The sequence below is a fragment of the Aquila chrysaetos genome, chromosome 16, assembly GCF_900496995.4.
Source record: "Aquila chrysaetos chrysaetos chromosome 16, bAquChr1.4, whole genome shotgun sequence".
Taxonomy (NCBI): Eukaryota; Metazoa; Chordata; class Aves; order Accipitriformes; family Accipitridae; genus Aquila; species Aquila chrysaetos.
In genome coordinates, this window is record NC_044019.1 from 17,834,318 (window position 1) to 17,852,239 (window position 17,922).

The following is a 17,922-nucleotide window of genomic DNA, read 5'->3' on the forward strand; positions in this document are numbered from 1 at the left end:
TCTGGAAAATTTTCATAGAATATGAAGACGGGTCCCTTTGTACACAGAATATTTCCCAAGCAAATTCTCTGTTCCTAATTCTCTACTTCTGCTGCCACAACTTAAACACAATGACAAACTCTGTAGCTTATGCTATACTAATTTCTCCACATTTCCTCTAAGTCTCTGTTTGAATCTTCATTTTGTATAGACGAGACCCTCAGGGAAACTGCAAACTTTGTGTCTTCACACCAAGAGCCTATGCCTACTGTTCCTTTGTATGTTCCTTATATAAACACCACAAATATCATACATCTCATTTCAGCTTTTATTTGGATATTTTTAAGTTAAGTTGCTCAAGTCCATTTTCCATCGATACAGACACTAAAAATTGAGATCAACATTTAAGGCAACATTAGCATCCATGCCAAGCTCAATATGCAAACCTTATCATCTAAGCACCACAGCATCCAAGAATTGTCACAGGTCCCCTACCTCCGTCACACATTCCCTTTCCATTTTAACTCTGCTATCCCACACTACACTCAGTTATTCAATTTAGATGCACATTCTCAAGTAAGACCTTGTCATTTTTTATATTTTACTTCTTATGAACTAGATAATTTTTGCATAAGGTGATATAAATGAGTGAGATACATTTCAGGGTGAAAGTATGCAGTTGATTTATGTTGCGATACCATATAGGATTTTTTATAAAAAAATATATTTAACATCATTATTCAATGACTTAGTATGAACATTATATGTATTCAGCCTTTTAGTAAAGGCTATACATTGAGCCTTGTTAGAATGATAATTTTGCTTTAAATTCTGATTTCTTTAGTCTTTAGTGTTACTGTTGACAAGTGTTTGAGTTAAGGATGCTCAAGTGCAACTTTTATGTATGAATATTTACAAGTATACAAAAGACCACATAGTTTTTAATACACCCACTATTCTTAATACAGAGTAAATCAAGGATTTGTCTTGTGCCCGTGGAAATATTTCAACACGTGGGTCTTGCTTTTTTCTCTTTTACAGTACAAGGAAAGGTTTTACTTTTCCTTAAGAAGTGTATTTATTACAAGATGGTTAGCATACATATATCACATAACATACAAGAGTTAAAATTAACTAGTTACAAAATAAGCAGTGGTATGTATATTTTCATGTAACCTAAGAACAGGATCAGTATTTTACAAAGTACATATAAAAGTACTTCATATACAAAGAAAAATACAAATGTGCAAACACCATTGTCACAGGTGGAAATTTGTCAATTGAAAATGCTAGAAAAATCCTTCATATTTTTGTTTTGAAATTGCAAATGCATTAAAAACAGCTGCATTTCCTATTGTGTGTGGTGAGAAATTTATGTTCCTTTCTGACAAAATACATTAGTTATAAAAAAACCACAAACAATTTAATAACTGAAAAATCTTATAAGTATAGTCAGTTTGGTTAGGCTGACATTAAATTACAAGCAGAACATCTGGAAAAATGAGAAAATAGTGAATCATATATACAAACCTTTTGTAGTATTAGTGTGCTATTTAACATATTAACATTTCAAAATAAAAACAATGGCTTAATTACCTACATACTCTACTCAATGTCATTGCTATTTGTAGACTGTAAAATTTCTAATTTGGGGCTATTAAAAATGTTTCGCCAGGATTTTAAGCTGAACAAACACAATTTTATCAAATGTAAAAATCTATAAACAGTCTTCCAATTCATGTGCAAAAAATGTTTAAAAAGTATCAAATCACGACACATCAAACCTGATTATGTACATATTTAATATCTGTAAATGTTGTTAACTAGCTAGTATTGTTCTGCTATAAATAACTTACCTCTGTCCTGCAAAATGTCTGCATTTTAAAGATTTCAGTGCAAGTGCTTGCTTCATTGTTTAGTGCATTATCGTGTTTGTTATTTTTTATTTTACAGTGAGCAGAACAGCATATAAATTAACATATACAACTCACACATAAGAGATCTTCCTTCTACTGAATTCCTAGTTTGTTGTTTTCCGTTTCTCCTGGATAGTGTCAGCCAGTTTTCTTTCATTTATCCCATTGTAATTGCAAACAGAATCTAAAATAAAAGTGTTATGATCTTCAGATAATCCCTAGAATTTGAAATTCCGTAACAACATTGCAGAAGCACTCAGTAGAGCATAAGATTAGAGAATGACCTACACACTGAGAAGACACTTGAAAGTCTGGTATGGGGCAATTTCACTTTTTGGTCTTTAAAAATATCAACTGTCTATAAACATTGGCAACCTGATATACATGTCACTGGACTCACAAGCTTCACTCCTTTATTTATTTTTAGGAATTGTAGACATGTTCCCTCTTATTCATGACTAGCTTGGAAATAAGAACATTCTGCTTAAAAATATAAATAAAGTGAAAATACATTTCCTGTTGGAGGGAAAATTTCTACAATTTCCTTTGGACAGGTTTCCTAACAGAATAGCTCTGAAATGAGAAAACCAGGATTAGATGATAGTGCAAATACAGTCCACTTTTATACCTAGGAATTGTACTGAAGAAAGTGGAAATTCAGGATAAATGGATTATTATTATTCAAAGTCCTTCCTGCAGAAAAAAAAAAAGCAGTTACAGTGGTATAATTATTAAACAGAAAAGGAACTTTAGCATATTATGAACTTTTACGCTTGAAACGTAAAGAAGGCTGGTTGTCTGTCAGTAACATTTCAGAATGTAGCTTCTTACAGGAAGAGGTGCTTTAAACGTGTCTTTATTATGGAACGTTTCTCCTTTCTAAGCATCTGAAATGCAACTCTGGATCCTATCCATCCATTGTTGAGCACTCTGTGCATCTTGGGCACAAAAATTGTATACACGTTTATTTGTCTTCAACTGCAAAGGAAAAATAAGAACATGAAGACAGACAAGTCAACACACAAAATAGAAAAAGAAACTTGTAACTTTACTTTAAACTGGAATACTCAATGTACTAATTGGGTCCGAGTGTATCATTTTTTGAATTTCTGCTGTTGAAAGTGAGGGCCAGATGCTAGCTGTGTAAAAACTTTTTGTCTTGAGTTGGCATGACAGCTCCTTCCTAGCTCACACCTTCCAGCAGGACTGAAAGTAGTAGGTTAAACACACCAAGAAAAGAAAGTTTCACATAAAGATCAAGTAAAAACAAGATATACTTACATCAAAAAATGCTTTTTCACTTGCATGTTTTGGGGCACCAATTGTTGGAGAAGCAGGAATCACAGTTTCTACTTCTGCGAGGTCTATGTGTCCCTTACAACTTGTATCCTCACCAGAATCATAGTATCTCAGCTAGACCACAAGAGAAAAAAAAAAATCCAAGTATGCTATTTAGATGGACCTTTCACCTCTTCCTCCTTTTTATGGATACAACTTGGGGGCATGGAGTGGTAAGGAAGGGAGGCACAAATATTTTTAGGACCTGAGGACATCAGACATGGGGAAATTTCTAAGACACAACTGACAGAAACCATAGATTTGGTATATACAAAATGGTGGGACTGGTGCTAGCCCTTAACTGCCCAGTCCTCTATTTGGTATCTCTGGGTAATAGCAAAGTCTCCACCATCTGCTGTGCAGACATGGAGTTGGGGGAGGAGCATTTTGTCACCAGAGTTTCAGAGCAGAGAAGCTTCAAATAGTCATGCATTGCTTCTGGGCAGAGAACTTGTGAAGGATGAAAGCAGAACCTGGTCTTTAGGATTCAGCATTCCTTATCGGTTTTTCTAACAGAAACCACCTCTTCACTCTTCATTACGTTGAAACTAACACAAAAGCTTTACTTCACCAAGGAGTTAACAGAACACTTATTCTCTGTATTTCAAGAATTTAAAATGATCAGCAAAAATTTAAGTATAATTTTAGATAATTATAAACTACATAGAAAACTCACATTTTCCTATACTGCACTTAGTGGTTGAATGAAACTTGCTTTTTTTTTTTCTCCTTGCAAAGATACTTCGATATGAATGTTAACCACTCTGTAAACTGAGTTTCAATATGCAAACAAGTTCCAGAAAAGAAAATCTGATATTTGCTTTAAAAACAAAACCAAACCAAACCAAACCAAAACCAAAAACCCTGCCCCATAAACCAATACAAAATAGTAAAGCAAACCTTCACAGCAAAGGTCAAACAACAGAATTCCAACTAAGATTGACGTGTATCACTCCTACATCTATGATACGCAGGAGGATATATGGTTATATAAAAAATGTAGAACTATTTTCTTCTGCAAAATGAACCTTTTCTCCTGTATAATCAGCACATTTGTTGGTATTTTACCACACTAATCTAGAAATCCTCACTTAGCATTTAAAAAGATGACTGTCTTTATCTATATTACATATTTTTGAAGTGTATCGATTACAATAAATTAATATTTTTGAACAAAAGCATACATGAGTCTCAGAGGTTACAACCCCACACTGTGTGGAATATTTGGCTCAATGAAGATTACTGCCTGATGACTGAACATTATTTAAAGTACATGAGACCACAAATTTCCACTGCAGAATTCCAGCATACATTGTAAATTGGGTAAAATGTTTAGACCAATAAAGCTCCTCTGTTTTTAGTGCTCCTTGCTGTACAATGATTTGTCAGAATATTTATGAATAATTTTGCTACTAAATTTACATCACTATGACTGATCTAAAATACGCCTATATATGGCACCTGAAATTATTGTTCAATCAGGAACTTGGCATTTCAGGACTTTTAGAAATACAAATTTGAGATTAAATTTTAACTCCTCTTAAGTCATTTACAAAATTCAAACTAATTCCAGAGCGATCTGTGATCCTGTTCTCCATATTTGAAAAGACTTTAATACAGATTCCAGGTCAGCTTTCTCAAATATACATTAACAGAAGGAACACTAAAAAGTCAAGTGACAGAAATAGATTCTTCTGCTGAAGCAATTCAGATTATGATTTTCCAGAGTATATAATGCCCTTTCATTCGCAAAGAAAAATGTTTATGGCAAAATGCTTGAGGAACAAAAGGGCTGTAAAATACACACTGAGCATACAATAACTACTACAGTTTCAACATGAATGCCTGAATTAAACTTGCTGTCAGTTACCATATTAGCTCTCAGCATCCCAATTGCACTCTAGGAAATACCTTCTAAGTCTTTCACTCTCTAGTTCAGAAAGAGTTTTTAGTTCTTTCAGAAACTGAAGAGGTCATATTAAAGGGCAAATTATGCTCACCACTTAGTTGCTTAATGACATTCTAGAGTTAGCAGTCCTTTGAAAAATTGCTTGTATTGCTTGTATACCACAATGCCCAGAAAATGTCTTCAGGCACTACCTGGCTTTTTTTTCCTGAGGTATGAAGCAGGCAAAAAATGTTTGGGCCCAGACAATAATGCATGACTTCCAGTCTAAGAAGTCTTTTATGATTATATGCTAAACAGTTATCACTGTTTTAAAAAAACCAAAACACTAAAAAGCCTCTGTCCATTCAGAATGCTGTATCAGCTACAAGATAAACGTAGATATGTGGTCTATAGTGACATAACGCACACATCGCATCTGAATATAATCATTATCAGTATTATTTGTAAAATCAATCTATACAAACCCAGTACATAAAAAAGCAGCAAACTAGTAATAGAAAAATCCATTATCTGAAAAGGTTTTACCTGGTGTTTTGTCACATCCAGCACAAACCAGCGAGGTTTCCAACCTTTTAGTAAAGCTCCTCTTTTGTATAGCGTACCTTCAAAAGATCTGAAAGGTACAGAAAATACAAGTGGCACGCAATTCCATAATAGGAATACTGATGATACATAAAAGCCCCCAAATGACTACACACATATTCAAACATTTCTTTAACTGCAGTATAACAAATCGGTTTTAAACCAATAGTTTAGTTATTGGTAACTGTGATACACTCATAAACACTGTTTCAGTACTTTGGATGCATTAAATGTGCGGCTACAATCTGCTAGTGCATATAAATGGGAAGATTGAAAGATACTGCTAGGAGATGAGGCCCACACATCCAGACAACTAAACGTAATCAAAACCACAAAGAAGGAATAAAGTAGTCGCAAAGCATTCTGTGCATATGAAAATCTCATTTTTTTTCCTAAGGCAGAAACTTGTACCAATCTAATACAGGGTTCATAAATACTCTGGTTATTCAGTTTACCTATTTTCATCATTCTTTGATGTGAAATGATTGTATAGCGTTGTTGTTCTTCTATCTACTCCATTAGAGGGAGAGATACTTGCACTCTGTTCCTCACCCAGCCCACTGTCAGGTATTTCCAACAAAGACCTCTTTTGATAGGAATGTAGATTAGCTGACATCATCCCTGAGGAGCCAGAAGGATGTCTCCGGAGCTAAAAAAGATGAAAATAAAAGAAAAAAGTTACCGCAACATGCCTTGCATTGTGAGACTGTCTCAACATTATACAGGTAATACACGGTACAACATGTAAGTTGTGAATTGTTATGAGGCCAAAAAAATCTTCATAATAAAAGTCAGTGCTGCCTCAGAAAAGAAGTCAGAGGGATGGCAATTCAATGCATTTCTTAAGCAGAAGGGTTCACATGGCATGAGAAATCAGTATTTCAGAAAAGCCTTGTATATGCCAGTGACGTAATCTTGAACAATGTTTCCCTTGCTTTCTCAGAAGCATCTAGAACTAGTCAGACATTTGGATACAAAAAATTTCCCTAATTGGGAAGGGAAGGGAAGGGGAGGGGAGGGGAGGGGAGGGGAGGGGAGGGGAGGGGAGGGGAGGGGAGTGCAGTTTCCAAGAGCTACATTATAGATCCAAATCATTTTAGTAGAATCTCAACAACCTGGAACAAAAGGGATCCTGAATTTGGTCTTAATCTAAATGACAGCATCCTAGAGAGAGAGTTCTTTGTAGTTGACCCTTAGCTATTGCATTTATCTGAGAACCCTTAAATAACATCTAGGACAGGAGACTGATGTCAGGTGTATTTATACTTGCATTTTCTTTTCTGCTTCCAATTCAATAAAAAAATCTTCTTCTTTGCTAGGATAAAATTTTTTTCATCTTGAATTCGTCTAGGGTATAAAGTGAACTTGAATGACTCTGACAGACATAAAGCATATTGCTTTCCTGAGACCAAAGGACAAATAAAAAAGTAGTGCTGCAGACTAACCATTGCAGAGGCTGGCAAATTTGAACAAGCACATGAAGCTGAAGAGTTAGGGTACAGTCTTGAGCTGGTAACTCACTGTGCCAAGTTTATAGGGAAAGCTCACAAAAAGCAGTATCTAACATTCTTACCAGTGCATGTAGATAGCAAAGAGGCAGCCTTTGACTTAGAAAATATCTATATTGTCAGCTGTTCTTTTTACTGCGGTGTTCTGGTTTTGGCTGGGGTAGAGTTAATTTTCTTTCTAGTAGCTGGTATAGTGGTATGTTTTGGGTTCAGTATGAGAATAATGTTCATAACACACTGATGTTTTCAGTTGTTGCTAAGCAGTGTTTATGCTAAGTCAAGGATTTTTCAGCTTCTCATGCCCAGCCAGCAAGAAGGCTGGAGGGGCACAAGAAGTTGGGAGGGGACACAGCCAGGGCAGCTGACCCAAACTGGCCAAAGGGGATATTCCATACCATGTGATGTCATGCCCAGTATATAAACTGGGGGGAGTTGGCCTGGGGGGTGCAGATCGCTGCTCGGGAACTAACTGGGCATTGGTCAGCAAGTGGTGAGCAATTGCATTGTGCATCACTTGTTTTGTACATCCCAATTCTTTTATTATTATTATTGTCATTTTAATATTGTTATTATTATTATTTTCTTCCTTTCTGTTCTATTAAACCATTCTTATCTCAACCCACGAGTTTTACTTTTTTCCCAATTCTCTGCCCCATCCCACTGGGTGGGGGGAAGTGAGCGAGTGGCTGCGTGGTGCTTAGTTGCTGGCTGGAGTTAAACCACGACATGCAGTCAAGAATTGGAAACACAAGCATGAACACTTCCTACCTTTACTACAGTCTACAATTTCAAAATTCCGTTTAGACATAGAAATGTCTTTACTCATCTCTGAAATGCTGTGATTTCCTTTTGGCTACTTTCAGGAACTGAGTTTTTTTGTACTTCAAGCATCTTTTAAATATATAAAGTCATATAATTGTGTATTAGTAAAACGCTCATGCTCATTTTGTCTGTATGCCTTAATCTACTCTGGAAAAGCAATTAGATAAATAGCACAAGTATAAATATATTTTTCTACATGCAGAAACACAGAGCCAGTATCATGGGTTAGAACAACATATTTAATTTTTCGAAAGCAGTATTTTACTCCAAGAAATACAGTGATTTTGTCAGTGCCTGAGGTAGCCTGTATAGCAGGAATGGAATTACTCTATTGGATGAGCTCTTTTACTACTTACATTGTCTTGTCTGGTGTCATCCTTTAGATTCATTTTGACCCTTTCCCACAAAAGCTGCCACCTTTCTGGGCTCTGATTTAATTTACTTTCCAACCTTTCGATCTCCTGAAATAAATAACAAGGGTTTTCTTAGGGATAAACATTTCTAACGGATCATTTCCTGGCAATCATTTTTATACAACCATTTTCTTGTCAATGTTTTTACACAGGGAACTTTTAGGCCATGTTGCCCAGTAAAGTACAAAAACCTCTGTCAAACCAGCTACAAACTGAAATCAACCAGACTCAGGAGTCAAAGGCAACCCAGTACAGCACCAGCCACCTTGTTCTTCTTGCATGTCACAGGTTGGAGGAGCCATTATGCTTTCAATTCTCTGCCAGTTCTCAACACACAAAACTCAACACCAATTGCCATAATAGAAACACAACAATGATAAAGATAGGCCGTATTTTATAAAAATATTTACAAAGAACAAATTCTGTGCTGTGACACCAACATTATACATTGCCAATATTAACATTTACCCTCATTTATAAAATGTGATACAAAGCTGTAATAAAAGAAGGAAATGAAACAGAAAGATTTATTCAATTTGGATGCCAAACTGTAACAACATGTTCTTGTTGTGGAACTTGGGAATATGACCTATGTTGATAACCTCCATTTAGGGTTATTTCCTGTTAATAAGACAGTGCATGCAAAGTTAAGTAAAAAGAGGCAATTTCATTAGTTTATGTTTGCTTGTGAACACTCGTTGATGCATTTGTCATTACTTTGATGTGTGGTCCATATTCCTTGCCATGCTTCCTTTCTATATTTTTACTTTCAACAACTGTGTTGTTATGAAAATCTGATTCTTAATGAAATTAAATTAAAAACTCAATTTTGCAGATCCAATTGAGAATTGATGATGGAACAAAAAATTGCTGTAGGACAGAGAATTCCCATGCTATATAAAAGCCAACTAAAACCCAAGACATTTATTTTCAAAGTAGAGACAGTAAGTCTCTGCCTTTATTTACTTCTACTATACCAAATGATTAAAGTAGATTTCATAATATTCTCCAACTCCTACTGGTCTTTTAGAGTGACGATTTCTTCAGGAAATTGTTATTGATTGAAAGACTTACAGAAAATGACTACATTTTTAAGGTAAGAAAACATTTTGACCAGGAAATTAACTCCTGAACTAAATTTTGAACTCTGAAGTGAAAATAAAAAAGCCAGTATTTGACAGTGTAACAGGGACAAAATATTTCTACAAACTCTTCCTTGCTGAAGGTGAATTAGAAAACTCAAAAGTAAAACTAAATATAAGAAATCTGGCTTAACAGCAAGAATCAAACCAGAAGTTTTAAATACTGAAGGTTGCTGAAAGCCACATATATATTAAATATTATGGGACTCTCTCTCTGCCTAGAAATAAAAACAGAATAGTTTTGTTTGGAGTATCTTCACAGGTAGACACAAAAATAAGGAATGGTGAACACAAGCCAGACTAAAGGCTTCTCTAGATTACTTGTTCCTCTCTCAAAATGCTGAGTGTAAAACACTTCCTGATGGGATACATGCAAATGAATCAATTTATCACAGACTTTTTATGTAAAAGGCTTTCCAAAGTGCTGCAAAAGGATACCAGCTCTTCAGTGCTAAAAGTCAGTCAGGTTTTAATCTGATCATTCTCCTTCTGCCCTAGTCTTGACTTCTGAGTACGAGTCTTTCTTTGCAGAATGTGGAAGTAACTGAAACTCGTTACTTAGCAACTGGGTCACATTCCTTCTTTTCTGGCTCCACAATGAGTAGTGCTTCCAGGACTTAAAATGAAAAACTTTCAACAATCTCCTATATATAACTTGAAAAGTTCGGAATAAATTTTCCTTTAATAAACCCCATGTAAAAAACTTATATGGCAATAAATCACTAAGATTTACTCTTGCCTCTTCAGTTTTAAATTTTACTGAAAACATCAGACTTTTTTCCTTCTGTATGTGGAATGGACTACGAATAGCTGCATTTCCTTGAAAGAAAATTCCTTAAATTTATCTTTCTGATTCAACTCCTGTTGCCTAGACTTACGGGAGCAGGAGTCAATATGTATAAAAAGAAAGGTTACAACAAATACAATTGTATGAATATCCATTTGCTGAAATTAGTAATTGCAAGCACTTAGCATTACTGTGCCTTTCAAAAGTTGTATCTGCTAAGTAATCTGCTTTGCAATATTTGAATGGTACAGACAGGAGTTAACTCTGCAGACACTCCAGAACTGTGGAGACTGATGACCTCCTTTGTATCCACAATGTGTTTGTGCACACACAAAACAATATGGACAAAGTTCTACACTAGTGAACTGTCGTGACTGTGACAGAGCACCCTGTTTTGGAAGTCCTTCCTTGTCAGTATTTTCTCTTTAACTCCTGGGCTAGAAGGCTCCTGAGACTTTGACTACAGACAGAAAGATGCTGAATGCGTATCCAGTGATGGAACTCCCGCCTCTGTCAAGTGTTCAGACTTGTGTGTGCAACAAGTTGTACATGACTAGTTGTTCAATATTTGGAATAAACTTTTTGGTTCAGGGTCCACTTTGACGGATCAGCCTTTTTGGTACATAACCGAAAGTTATAAAACAGCTCACAATCGGAAGTGTTAATTTTATTTTGCTGTTTATTCATTGACCCCTTACATAACTTTAGTTCTTTATGGCATATATTTATGGCAGAGTCAATTTGGGTGACTGGCATCCTGAAGTGGCATCTTTGAATTTGCCAACCTCTCTCTGAGCAATCACCATCTAGCGTTAAGTGATATAACTGCTTATTTGTAAGAATAGGACATGTAGGTTCATCTCTCACAATTCTTAAAAGTACCAGAATCTGAGCCACTCCCAATGAATTTTGGGGACTGAACACCTGTGTAGGAACATTAGCAAATTAGTGGGAAACAGTGGATATGTGTCTGCCATCAAGGATTTGACTTGCATTTTCACTGAAATATAGGTAGATTACTACCTCTAATACAACCAGCAACCACACATATATAGCAGAATGGTTGAGGTTGGAAGTGACCTCTGGAGGTTGTCAGTTCCAGCCCCCCTGCTGAAGCAGGGCCACCCAGAGCCAGTTGCCCAGGACTGCGTCCAGATGGCTCTTGAGTATCTCCAAGGATGGAGACTCCACAACCTCTCTGGGCAACCTGTGCCAGTGCTCCGTCACCCTCACGGTGAAAAAGTGAGTCCTGATGTTCAGATGGAACCTCCCGTGTTTCGGTTTGTGCCCATTGCCTCTGGTCCTGTCATGGGGCACCCCTGAAAAGAGTTTGGCTCCATCTTCTTTACACCTTCTCTTCAGTTATCGATATACATTGACAGATTCCCTCCTGAGCCTTCTCTTCCGCAGGCTGAACAGTTGCAGCTCTCTCAGCCTTTACTCATATGAGAGATGCTCCAGTCCCTTAATCATCTTTGTGGCCGTTTGCTGGACTCTCTCCAGTAGCCCCATCTCTCTCTTGTATCAGGGAGCCTAGGACCGGGCATAGTACTCCAGGTTTGGCCTTAGCAGGGCTGAATAGAGGGAAAGGATCACCTGCCTCAACCTGCAGGCAACACTCTTAATCCAACTAGCCATTGTTGCTGCAAGGGCACGCTGTTGGCTCATGGTCAGCTTGCTGTTCCCTAGGACCCCCAGGGTTCTTTCTGCAAAGCCGTTTTCCAGCTGGACACCCCCAGCATACATTGGTGCCAGGGTTGTTTCTCCCCAGGTGCAGGACTTTGCACTTCCCTTTGCTGAATGTCACTCAGATAAGTTAGTTCATTTATAATGTATCACAACATACTCAAGTCAAAGGATCATCTGAAGAGCTAGTCTTTATGGGAAACATTTAACCCAGAACTTTAGCCTGTACTAAAGACATGGCTCTTGGATGTGTTACACTGTGGTATTATCTTATTGAATTTTACAAGCAAGGCAAGCAAGTACTTACAGAAAAAAAAGCAGCAGGAACCTCAAAGTTCCTGTCAAATGAGTTGCTTTTGAGTTTTGTGGAGAATTCTACCTTTTTTAAATGGAGAAAATATTTTAAAACTATTTGCAACTAATCTCTGAAAGAAAAAGAGGCATAGGTGTGCTGTTTCACAATTACCTTTCATTTTCTTTAAAAAAATGGATGGATAGCTACTCTTACTATCGGTACCTTGTTTCTGATTTCTATCATACAGAAAGGCCATCAGAAAATGGCCTTAAAGGGAAGTACCTCTGTTTCGATCTGCTTTTGAACATTTATGTCTCCAAAGTACACTTTTGAGAATTTAAGATTTGAACAATGTAGCTCATATTTGTTGGCTGCCTCTGATGTGGTAGAAGTGAATTGAGAAGCTGTATACAGAAATCTGTATTTTAAAATGCATTTTATCATCTACAATCTTTAAAAGGCTTCATTTAGGACTAAACGAATGAAACCTGCAGACTGGTTAACTTCCTAAAACTCAAACCCACAAGGATTTATGGAAACCATAGAGCTATCACACACATCTGGTTAGAGGTGGATTGTTATGTACGCAAAACACATTAGAACATGTACTGCAAAAAAAATTACACCTTTTGCTCTTAATAGAAGAGCACCACATTCTGCCAACGAAAATTCTGAATTAAGACACTCAATAACTTCTCTGTTTCAGCTTTACATCCTGAAAAGCACTATCTAGTTTTCAATTGAAAAATATCTTTAGAACAAACAAATTTGGGCTTATCATTATAAACTAAGGGAGACTCAATCTTCCCTAGTAATTTACCATTGCTAAATATGGTCTCAGTTCAAACATTTTTTGGATACCGACACATTCTTAATGGATTTATGATTAGAGAGAGGTCTTTCTCCTACATCAGCAATAGCCCTAAATTAACAACTTGTTTTAAAAGAAAGTTCACTTTGCTTTTTAAACTTAGAAGAGTATTTTTTTAACCTTCATACAACCTCTTCAAAGTTTTCCAAACGTTCCTCTCCATTGCTATCTTTTATTACTATAATCTAATTCACAAATAACATTTAAACTCTATAAAACCTGACCCACATATCTTTAGACTATAATATGGCTAATTTCCCTGTTATATGGCAGTTTCTCACAGTTGTGGATATGGATAGTTTGGCACCCACCCCAGGAAGAAATGCAGAACATTGTTGCTATATTCCTGATGTACTTCTGGCCTCTAGTTACCTGATATGAAAGCTCTCTGTTTTTTTGCTAAAGAATCCCTGATATGACCCCTCCTGAGAGCCAGATCTTTCTTTGCATTTGTGAAGTTAGAAGCTTTGAGAAGTTCTGGCTACCTTATTTTGAGTCAAGAAGAGTTTTACAAATGATTATTTTATTTTTTTTTTTTTAATTGGGCATTGTTCCTGTGTTTGATCAATTATGATTGGAAGGAATGGACCAAATGAAATTTGAGGAATGTGCCAGAATAAAGCTAACTCTCTAGCAAAAGCAAGTCTATCATCAAGGACTCAAATCCATTCAGAAACTTGGTGCCTTAAGGCTTTGCTAAAAGTCAACTTTCATTCAGGGGAGTTCAGGGACCCACAGCATATCCCAATTGTCCAAGCATTGCAATATTAAGCTCCACAATCCCAGCTTTAATATAAGGTAAAGTCTGCAAATAGTTTTCAAAATAAAAAAACTGTACATAGCGATGTGTATCTGAATATGCATGTGGCTTGAAACAATAGCTCCAGGAAGTGAAGAATGCCCTTGTCATTTTCCTGCACTATGAATTAAGATGATAATCTAAATATTAGGACTGTTAATTAATTATAATCAACCAACAAACATTTAAGAAAATAGAGATGTTAAATCATTCTAAATAACTACAACAATTATCCTGATAATGGGATCCTTTTTCATCTTCTAATGAAGAAAGGACAAAACCTAAGCAGGTTACATGAGCCCAAACAAGCAAAAGCCAAAATCAAGCACCTATTTCAAGTTCCAACATATTCTGAAGAATCTAAATTTACCAGTTTGGCCCTAGTAAACATGAATAAATAAGAGCAATCATCGAAAGCTTTTTTGAGAAATTTGGGCCAAGATGTTCAGTTTATGTTTGTGTATCTGCCTCCCACTTGTTAATATCAACAAGTGTCAGATTCTGTTTTCTGATCTGTTTGGAAGTCTGGGTCTTTGTCATTTTACCACACAACTACTTTAAACTGAGTAGAAAGAGGACAAGAAAGCTAGATTCAACATTTGCCCAAATTAAAATAACAGCTCCTGCATTTCTTATAAAAGGCAGCCTAAAAAATTATTATGCTACCTACCTTATTAATTAAAAAAGACAGTGAAAAAATGAATCCATGACTGGCTTTGTCATACTTATTAACTGCTATTAAAGTGTTCTCCCACAAAAGTGTTCATTCAGAATAATGTAAGCTTTGCAGGAAGTCTGATTGATTCCCAGACCAACCATCACTTCTCAAGATCAACCAGTCAGTTTTACTATACACCTGTTTTGACATCTATCATGATCCTTTTAATAACAGTATATCTACAAGACAATAACTTAAATAAAAAGTACGTATGAATTTCATGAGCATAAGAGAACTTACTGTTCTGTGTAATACATGTACTTACATTTAAAAGGCTGCTGATGGCATCAGGTTGTATTTTTTTAACATCATCGTAACATGGCCATACTATTTTCCTCTTAGTCTGAGACAGTGAACCATCTGTTTGGTCAGCTTCCTCTGAAACACCGCATTTTGCAGTTACCATGGTCCAATCATAGGAGGGACCTGTAGCCAAAATCTCTTCTACATAATAATCCCACTTTTTGAGGCTGGACATATTTACATTTGGTTTCAGTGCCTATTTGAAACAAAGTTTTATTATAATGACAGAAAGGAAGTCTTTGAGTTTCAGACTTATGATACAATACAATACTTATATTTTCTAGGTTATTCTAAATTGAACAGTATATTGCACTGGGTGAGTAGTGCTGCAGTTCGATAATTTCCACAGCAAGATCTTGGCTCAGTCTGATCAAAACCTAAAACTAATACTAGCTTTGGGAATATACTGCTCATTTTTATCCTTCTACTAAACCAGGTGCCTACCAAGAACTCTAATTCAGCATATGTAGTTGGTACCCTCACAGTCTTTGTGCCTCCTGTTAAAGATATAAAAGGCACTTGATAGCAATCACCCTTCAGTTTTTCTCAGCAGAAAATCCAAGACTCTTTACCATCAGAGAAAGGAGACAGGCTCTATAACATAGGTGGACATGCCAATTGGAAAAACCACAGTAACATAAAGTAGGCAGCCAGAGACTGTAGATCTTTAGAGTAGTTTAAAACAGATCACTTTGTATTAAAATTGTTTTTTTCTTTTAATAAATAAGGTAAGACTTTCCGTTTGCATGCACCTTACTTGAAGGTAATTACTGCACCAGGTGAACGGGCAATTTTAAAGTCTGAAGAGTGATGCTCAGTCATAATGACTAATTCTGCTATTATGACTAATTCTGCTACTATGACACCATTTCATATGAGGAAAACCAGTTTCTTCTAAAAAAAGAGAAAGAAGACACTATCAAAATACCAAAAGCTACTGCTGATTGCTTACTAATCAGGCTACTGCTTACAGCAAAATGGACAGAACACACAGTGAACAAGCAGCTCATCAAGCTCCAAATTCATCACAGTGATGGTTCTACAGAGAAAATGGATGTTCCTCTAAAACAAAGACAGGTGAAGCACTTTCTATCCACTGAATGCCACCCTCTCGTTTTCTCCCTCCTCCCTCTTGTACCACCACTTTATTAGGCGAGTATAAGAGTGCATGTGTGTGGTGCGTGTGTGTGGGTTGAAGGGGGCTGCACTGTTGACTGCAATAATGATCTGATGCTCATTATAGACTCAAAATACCTTAAAGAAAATAATATTTTTTTTCTTTTTTTAAAATGAGGTCAGTTTATATAGCAGATTTGAGTGCAAGGTGCTATGTATGCTAAGATACAATGTGGTGAAACAACTTGAGGAAAAAGGAAAACCAAGAAACACCAACAAAAATATCAGCGGTGCCATGGCCTCTGAGATGGTGGAGACTGTTCCATCATTATGTTTTCTGGTTACCAGCAGTGGACAGACATGCAAACAAATGATTTATCAGGGTGAAGCTCACTGCTGAAGCAGGAGAGAGCAGCACAGGAGTAAACATCTGTGGGGCAGTGGATGGCAGGAACATCTTAAAACAGCCTTGTTTCCAGAACTACAGTAAGAACAACACCCTATTCTTGCAGTTCCTGAGATATCTTGACTGTTTCTTCCCCGGCTATTGCAGAATTCTATAATGGCAAGTGTATTGTGAATCAAAACACAGTCTAATATAGTGGACATATATTATCATTTGAGACAGTGATACAGACAATGTGATACAATCAGATCACTATGAAATGTATTCCATTACAAGTCTAAACTCATTTCCCCATAACTGTGGTTTGCAGTATGTAATTTTTTTTTAAACAATCTGTGCAAACTTTAAGATCATTTTTATAATCATTCATATAGCTAAATGAAATGAAACAAAGATCTTCATCTACCTCAGCAGGATGCAAAAATACATGTTCCAGAATTTGGCCCCTTAAATGACATTTCCATAACTAAGATGACTGAGAATATAAGCCTATAAGACACTGCTCCCGTCAATCAAGGTGGGTCAACTTTGTCTGCCAAATGCTTAATTCAGTTGAGAACAATTAAGATATCAAAATGTACTCGAGGAATTGCTCAGAATAACAAACCACCTGTTTTTTTTTTTAAAATCATACCTCTATTTCAGCAGGGGCATAGAGGTAATTGAAGAAAATAGGGCTCCTTTTGTGCATCTTTTCAATACATTCCCAAATACAAATTCCTTTTTTGGCGTGTTTATCTCCTTTATCTTCAAACAATGTCCCTAGGGAAAATAATAGCAGCAAAAAGATAGCTTTATGATAATACATAACAAACACTAAAGTACAGCCAAAAGGAATGTCACAGACTAAATGTATAGTAAAACCTACTAACAGATGCCTCTGTAACAAGAGATTGTACTTGATGAAACAACTGCTGTGCTTTGCAACTGCAACTATTCATTGATATTTATAAGCCTGTTCTGAAATTTACTGAAATACTTGAGTGTATTTATGAATGTCCCTTTCTGCGTGCGGCTATGCTGACTCAGCAGACCACCAAGCCCTGCTAACTGATTCTGCCCCCCACTACCTGAGGTTACCAGCCCTGCCAATCTGCTGGACCAGCTGCACCTGAAATTACTTGCTAACTCATTTCAGGGAAAACATATCAGACTAGACAAATCAGTGCTATCTGAAATGACTCTGGAAGGACATATAGTTTATCCAAAGACTACTGGAAACAGGATTTATATTGCATTAAATGGTATTTGAAAGCAAACTACCCCTAAAAAAGCAAACAACACCTCCCTCAAACTGTAGAACCATGTTACAATCCAGGTTGGAAGGAACCA

General features: G+C 36.4%; 1 protein-coding gene across 6 annotated transcripts in view; it reads right to left on the bottom strand.

Annotated features, from left to right (window-relative positions):
• Nucleotides 1-289: 289 nt before the first annotated feature.
• The window catches only part of SBF2 (SET binding factor 2), a 286,112-nt gene continuing 268,479 nt past the window's right edge, over nucleotides 290-17,922 (bottom strand). For 5 of the 6 annotated variants that reach the window (XM_030039020.2, XM_030039025.2, XM_030039024.2 and 2 more), the window contains 7 exons: nucleotides 17,225-17,352; nucleotides 15,031-15,264; nucleotides 8,411-8,515; nucleotides 6,180-6,373; nucleotides 5,668-5,755; nucleotides 3,177-3,308; nucleotides 290-2,873 (listed from right to left, as the gene is read on the bottom strand). In XM_030039020.2, the coding sequence (XP_029894880.1) occupies nucleotides 2,775-2,873; nucleotides 3,177-3,308; nucleotides 5,668-5,755; nucleotides 6,180-6,373; nucleotides 8,411-8,515; nucleotides 15,031-15,264; nucleotides 17,225-17,352 (980 nt within the window). In that variant the 3' untranslated portion in view covers nucleotides 290-2,774. The remainder of the gene's footprint in view (nucleotides 2,874-3,176; nucleotides 3,309-5,667; nucleotides 5,756-6,179; nucleotides 6,374-8,410; nucleotides 8,516-15,030; nucleotides 15,265-17,224; nucleotides 17,353-17,922) is intronic. The other variant, XM_030039019.2, reaches the window with a different exon arrangement.